General features: G+C 39.1%; 1 protein-coding gene across 1 annotated transcript; it reads left to right on the forward strand.

Annotated features, from left to right (window-relative positions):
* LOC107629690 (DNA topoisomerase 2-like) lies at window positions 142–7,097 on the forward strand. The gene is made up of 19 exons (XM_016332542.2): window positions 142–822; window positions 1,369–1,661; window positions 1,750–1,816; window positions 1,917–2,187; window positions 2,286–2,485; window positions 2,573–2,782; window positions 2,913–3,026; window positions 3,126–3,236; window positions 3,351–3,515; window positions 3,623–3,964; window positions 4,068–4,201; window positions 4,303–4,651; window positions 4,732–4,918; window positions 5,007–5,056; window positions 5,145–5,570; window positions 5,675–5,852; window positions 5,960–6,024; window positions 6,129–6,192; window positions 6,295–7,097. The coding sequence occupies exons 1-19, from the start codon at window positions 238–240 to the stop codon at window positions 6,942–6,944; spliced, it is 4,461 nt and encodes a 1,486-aa protein (XP_016188028.1). The 5' UTR covers window positions 142–237; the 3' UTR covers window positions 6,945–7,097.

Consider the following 7,684-nt stretch of genomic DNA (forward strand, 5'->3'; position numbering starts at 1 on the left):
ATTATGAGAATGAGGTGGCCCATTTATTCCCATTTATCAGAAAAGGGAGATTATGTTTTTTTTGGTATTATCAGTAACCACATCCGTTGGATACACTAAATAAAATCACACCCGTTAAATTCAATTCCCTCCCAATATCACAGATTCAATTCAGTTTCACACCTTACCGTTAAGTTCCATTTCTGCATATTCAAATTTCGTAGACCATCAATCCTTCACTCTTTTCTCTCTTCTGCCATGAAATCGCAGCCGAAGAAGCGACCACTACAGAGCAGCAACAATGCAAACATCCCAACCGCCACCGCAGGCAATGGCAACGGCGACGGCAAAACCATTGAAGAAATGTATCAGAAGAAGACGCAGCTGGAGCACATTCTTCTCCGCCCTGACACCTACGTCGGATCCATAGAGAAGCACACACAGTCCCTATGGGTTTACAGCGAGAACAATGAGATGGTACACCGATCCATCACCTACGTCCCTGGCCTCTACAAGATCTTCGACGAGATCCTCGTTAACGCTGCAGATAACAAGCAGAGAGATCCGTCCATGAACTCCGTTAAGGTCACAATTGACGCCGAGGAGAATCTCATAACGGTTTTTAATAACGGAGACGGAGTTCCCGTTGAGATCCATCAAGAGGAGAAGGTATATGTGCCGGAGCTTATCTTTGGACACTTGCTGACGAGTAGTAACTACGACGATAACGTGAAGAAGACCACCGGCGGAAGGAACGGTTACGGCGCCAAGTTGACGAACATCTTCTCGACGCAATTCATAATCGAGACTGCTGATGGAAAGCGACAGAAGAAGTACAAGCAGGTAAGTTTCAGCGCTATGTTTCTTTGATAGTTTATTTTGTTTTGATTTTCGGTTTTTGAATATGAGGAGTCGGTTTAAGTTGGATATTAGGGATTCAGAATTGACATAACTTCAAGCTTATTCAATTTTGCCAACTACCTGTGGTTCTGGTTATTGAATGTTCATTGTTCTGTATGAATTAGTGTGTTAGAGTCTCTTGATCCTCGTTTATGCTAAATTACACAGTGAATTTTGCTATTGAACGTGGAGAATTGTTTTAATTTGGAACTTTAGCGATCCTGTCCATCAATTTACTTTGATTTTTGGATATTGAATATGCAAAATGGTTTAGACTTAAATTTGGTTACTTAGCGATTCTGTTCATCAAATTACAGTTAATTTTGTTTATTTAATGCGCAAAATGAATTTAATACTTTAATTTCAACACTTACGAAGTTTGTTTATCAATTCAGTGTTAGTTTTGGTTATTGAATGGTTTATGTTCTGTGTATGAGCTTTTTTGGAGTGACTTTGAAAGCGTGCTTGGCTTAAATGGTTTTCTTGAAGGTGTTCTCGGACAATATGGGGAAGAAATCAGAGCCAGCAATAACGAAGTGCAAAGTAGGTGAGAATTGGACTAAGGTTTCATTTAAACCTGATTTGGATAAGTTCAAGATGAGCTATTTGGAAGAGGATGTTGTTGCTTTGATGAAGAAGAGGGTGGTTGACTTGGCTGGGTGCCTTGGGAAAACCGTCAAGGTTGAACTCAATGGCCAATTGATTCGTATAAAGTCCTTTCGTGAATATGCTGATCTCTATCTGAAGTCCGCTGAGAAAAACCGACCAGTTCCCCTTCCAAGGTTCCTCTCTTGAAATTTAGCTTGTACACTGTTGTTTATTTTTTACATTATTATATCATGCTTATGTGAGTTTGCTATATGTCAACAGGATTCACGCAAAAGTGGGTGATAGGTGGGAGATTTGTGTAAGTCTAAGCGATGGACAGTTTCAACAGGTAACTAAAGATCTCATGGAGTGAAGTGATGACTCATGTAGGCATGTCCATTGTCATTATTATTAATTTTAGTCTTATGTTGTGAATTTGTTGTTTCCAGGTCAGCTTTGTGAATTCAATTGCCACAATCAAGGGTGGTACTCACGTTGATTATGTTACTAATCAGATCACAAGCTATGTGATGAATAAAGTGAATAAGAAAAAAAAGGATGCCAATGTTAAGGCGCACAATGTCAAGAATCATTTATGGGTTTTTGTCAATGCTCTGATTGACAATCCTGCCTTCGATTCCCAAACTAAAGAAACTCTTACAACTCGTCAAAATAGTTTTGGTTCAAAATGTGATATCCCAGAATCAATGCTGAAAGAAGGTTTATCATCCTAGTAGCCCATGTGTTATCTCCATTTTTGTAATATACTCAGGTTGTAGGAATTACTGTTTTACACTTGATTTCACGAATTTATGCAGTTACAAATTCTGGGATAATGGATATCCTCCTATCATGGGCTGATTTTAAACAAAGCAAAGATTTGAAGAAATCTGATGGAACAAAGACTCAAAGAGTTCGTGGGATCGTAAAGCTAGAGGATGCTAATGATGCAGGAGGAAAGAACTCAGATAAGTGCACCTTGATATTGACAGAGGGTGATTCTGCTAAGGCCCTTGCGGTACTTTTTCATAGTTTCTAAATCATTTATGGTCAAACTTTGTTGGTGTCAATTCCAGAAACATGATATACTTGATTATATGTGAAGATGGCTGGGCTCTCTATAGTTGGCCGAGATCATTATGGCGTGTTTCCTTTGAGAGGCAAATTACTCAATGTGCGGGAAGCCAGCAGCAAACAGATCCTTGAAAATGAAGAAATTCAAAATATCAAGAGAATTCTTGGACTGCAGCAAAACAAGGAGTATACGAACGTCAAGTCTTTAAGATACGGTCATTTGATGATAATGGCTGATCAGGTCATCTACTTGTGATCTCATACTTTATGTGCTTTTTTTTCTGTTTCGGTAACCTTTCGTACTAGGCATATGTATTGTATATGCTGTGGCTACGGACCGTCAGATTGGCTAAACTTGATTCATTTTTCAGGATTTTGATGGTTCGCACATCAAAGGGTTACTAATAAACTTCATTCATTCATTTTGGCCGTCACTACTAAAAGTTCCTACATTCATGGTTGAATTTACTACTCCTATAATAAGGGTTAGTATGGCTGATCCTTTTATATGAGTAGCCATTTAGTACTATTTATTATTTTAATGATCCTTTATCTTCAAATATTTTCTCTTGCTTTTTCATCAGGCTACTCACTCAAACGGGACAAAATTATCATTTTATTCGATGCCTGATTATGAGTCCTGGAGAGAAAGTTTGGGAAACAGTGCAAGTGGTTGGAAGATAAAATATTACAAGGTTTGTTGCTGTAACTTGTAAGCATTAAGAACTTCTTTCTCTTGTAGGATACAATTTCCAAATGCTCAAATCTTTTGTGTTATATGCATTGATTTTTGCATTTGTTCTCCATAGGGTCTGGGTACAAGCACTCCTCAAGAAGGTAGAGAGTACTTTCGAGATCTTGAAAAACACAGGAAGGACTTTGTTTGGGAAGATGACTATGATGGGGATGCAATTGAGCTGGCATTTAGTAAGAAGAAGGCTGAAGATAGAAAGACATGGATTCGTAACTTTGAGGTTTGAAGTGTTACACTTTTGTTTATGTAGTGGTTGTGCATGCTATAAAGAGACTATTGTTCTGGAGTGTATTAGCTGATGAAAATATGCAAACTTTGTTGTTGCAGCCTGGCACTTGCCGTGATCATAGGGCAAAGCATATAAGTTACAGAGACTTTGTTGACAAAGAGCTAATACTCTTCTCCAGGGCAGATCTCCAAAGGTCCATTCCCTCGATGATTGATGGCCTCAAGCCCAGTCAACGGAAGATTCTTTTTTGCTCATTTAAAAAGAAGTTGACGAAAGAAATAAAAGTAGCCCAGTTCATTGGTTATGTGTCTGAGCAGTCAGCATACCACCATGGAGAGCAAAGTCTTGCTAGCACCATCATCGGAATGGCACAGGATTTTGTTGGCAGCAACAACATTAACCTTCTTAAACCAAATGGTCAATTTGGTACACGTAACTTGGTAAGGTTAACCTGTTTATGACTTTTAATACATTGTTCATGTTGTAATCTTCTGCGTTTCTGTATTGCTTCAAATTTTATATGTTGATGTTTGGCTGTTGCAGGGTGGTAAAGATCATGCAAGTGCTAGGTACATCTACACAGAACTAAATCCTATTACTCGGCGCCTCTTCCCTGAAGATGATGATAACCTTGTTGACTACTTGAACGAGGATGGGAAGTCAATTGAACCGAATTGGTATTCTGTTCCCTCCGTATTTTATTAATGAACTGTTATTTTCTTTACTTGATTTTTAAGGAATTTAATGTGAGGAACTTTTAAAAAATTTCCCCTTGCAGGTATATACCTGTTATACCATTGGTTCTCGTAAATGGAAGTGAGGGTATTGGGGTTGGCTGGAGTTCTTACATTCCTAATTATAATCCAAGAGACATTATTGCCAATGTCAGGCGCATGATGAATGGTGAGACGATGATTCCAATGGATCCATGGTATAGAGGATACAAAGGAACAATTGAGAAAAGTGCCAAGGAAGGTGGGTACATAGTCAATGGCATGGTGGAGGAAATAAATGAGCAGACTTTCAGGATCACAGAGCTGCCTATCCGTAAGTGGACTCAGGATTATAAACAGTTCCTTGAATCTCTAACTGATGGGTCACCTACCGTAAAGGATCCTCTCATTGAGGTAAACCGACATAAGCATTTTGTCATACTATACGCAGTAAGTATCGAGCCTTCTTTAAATGTAAAGTTTCCGTTTTGCAGGATTTCAGGCAGAATGGTGATGATGCTACCATTGACATAGAAGTCCGAATGAAGCTGGAAAAAGTACCAATGGTCATGCAAGAGGGGTTGCTGAAGAAATTTAAATTGTCCAGTTCTATTAGCACAAGCAACATGCATCTTTTTGATGCAGAAGGGAAGATTAAGAAATATGACAACCCAGAACAAAGTATAGCCTTCAGAGTTCGCAGTTGTCTTGATTATCTTATTTCCATTGTGGTTTTTTATTGCTAATTATGTCCATTTAATTTTTGCAGTTCTTGAAGAATTCTTTCCTCTTAGGCTGGAGTATTATGTGAGAAGGAAGGTGAGTTATGGACATGGGAACAGGTATTTTATTCTGACACCAACCATTTAATTGAGCAAGAACTGAAATTCTATTTGTCACGATGCAGAAATATAAACTGGATAATCTTGAACGGGTTCTGTTGATACTGGATAACAAAGTGAGGTTTATATTAGGGGTTGTTAATGGAGAGATTATTGTGAGCAATAGGAGAAAAGCTGATTTATTGATAGAGCTGAAGCAGAAGGGTTTCACTCCCATGCCAAGGAAAGGTAAATCTGCAGAACCACAAGTTGCTGGGGACAATGATGACAATCCCGAAGAGCAGGAAACTGAGTCTTTCAATGTTGAAGGAGCAAGAGTTGGCGACTATGAATATTTATTATCCATGCCAATTGGATCTTTAACACTCGAAAGTGTTCAGAAGCTACTAGCAGAAAAAGATGAAAAGGAGAAGGAGTATGAGATTTTGAAGGCAACACCACCAAAGTCCATGTGGATGGAGGATCTGGATCAGCTCGAGAAGAAACTGGATGTAAGACACTAAAGACAGTTCCTTAATATCATTACTTAATTGATATTTATCCTTCATATTTGATTACATTAATCTTACTATTATCTTTTGTTGCTTCCATCAAGGAACTGGAGACCAAAGAAGCAGAGGAAGAACGAAAGAGATCGAGTCAAGCAAACAAAAAGACATCTACTCGTGCTGTTACCACAAAAGCATCTAAGAAACCACGGCAGAAGAATATTAAGAAGGCCAACGTTATTGAGGAGGAAACCGAAGACATATCGAATTCCTCAATGGAAAGAGGTAGGCCTGCGTTGTTAGAAGTGACTTTCAATATACAATGCATAATTATTATGTTGAGTTCTGAATTTCGATCTTCACTTTAAATTCTCCCTTCTGCAATTTATCAGAGAATGCTCCTGAGGTCGCTAAACCGAAAGGCAGGGTTGGTTCCAAAAAAGAGCCTATAAAAGTGGTATGCCAAGTTCAACGTTTTTCTGACTGTATTCTGTATATGTATTGAACTATTGATTGATAATTGATATCGAGCACTTATTGTCTTTACATGCTTATTATCAGGTTGATGAAGAAATTCAGTCTCTTCAAGAACGCCTTGCTGCATATAACTTTGCAGCATCTGCAGGTAAAGTAAACCATAATGTAACGGTGCAATTAAAATGATTCTATATCTGAGAATTCCACGAGGTACTCATCCTCGTAAGAAATCATTGTTTTGCTTAAACAGCCATGCAATTTGAGCAATCAGCTGATGATAATGTTGCGAAGAAAGAGTACAACAAAAGGGTTGGCGCCAAAAAGAAGGCATCGTCTAGCTTAGTGTTGGACATTTCCGGTAGTGACAATGATGAGAATGATGATGGAGACTTCGAAAGACAACAGCCGGGGGCTCCGGAAGCAGTGAAAAAGAAGGGTGGGAGAAAACCTGCTGCCCAGAATGCGAAGAAGCCTTTTGCAGCCATCCGGAAGAGAGGTGCAAGCAAAAAGGAATCTGAGTTACTTGGACAGAAATTCATAACTGATATGTTGAAGCCAGCTGATAGTTCAGGGAATTCTTCGCCGGAGAAGAAGGTGAGGAAGATGAGGGAGTCTCCATTCAACAAGAAGAGTGGTTCTGTGCTAAGTAGGGTTGCGCAAAAAGAAGGAACTGGCAGTGGGGAAATGTCTTTTGGTTCTGCTTCTTCAGCCTCAGCGAGCATTATGGAGGAAGTGATTGAGGTAGCGCCATCTGCAGTAAGAAATAGACCTCAGCGAGCTAATAGGACGCAAGCCAAATACGTGATGAGCGAATCCGAAGGTGACAACGATGATGATGATGATAATGATGATGATGCTAACGCAACCGACGATTCTGACTTCAATGAGGATGATGAATAATCCATCCATCTAAAACTATATATGTGATCTGTAACATGGTTACATATCCTTTTAGGCTTGTAGTTGTAGCCCACTGATCTGTGACTCGCGGATCCGTACCTTGACGTGGCATGGTTAATTCACTTTCCAGAAGTTTATAGTTTGCAAAAGTTAATCAAAACAGTATATAGAGAAACTAAAATTATATATATATATATATATATAATTAGTTTTTTATATATATATAATCAAATATGTTACATTTTTTAAGTATTAAATGTTATTTTAGTAATAAACTTTTAAATAAAAAAAACCCTAGCAGAGAAAGAGTACGTACTCAGAGAGAATGAGAGAAGGAGAGAGCGGGAGAGAGCGTTTGAGGGTGAAACACGGTGAAGAAGATGGTCATGCCATCGAAAGAGATAAGGGGGAGAGTGTGGGAGGGTTTGCATCAGGTGTGAAGGAGGGATCAAGTAAGGGCGACCTTAGTTTCCAGGGTGACTTCCAAGATTTCGTTCCGTGACAAGGTTATTGGTTCTACGGTAGCCACATGGATAAATCGGGCTGAAGCTCTAGATGAGGATTCCATGGCAGTGGTCACTGGAAAACAAGGAGATCCTATGCCTCCAAGAGTTTACTTCTCCGAAGAGGCTAGGAACATCCTTTCTGAACCATACAAGGAAGCAATTGTGATTAAGGTTCTTGGAAAAAGCCTTAGTTACACGGCCATGTTTCACAAATTGAAAGGGGTATGGAGGATC

Source organism: Arachis ipaensis, chromosome B03 (genome assembly GCF_000816755.2).
Source record: "Arachis ipaensis cultivar K30076 chromosome B03, Araip1.1, whole genome shotgun sequence".
Lineage (NCBI taxonomy): Eukaryota > Viridiplantae > Streptophyta > Magnoliopsida > Fabales > Fabaceae > Arachis > Arachis ipaensis.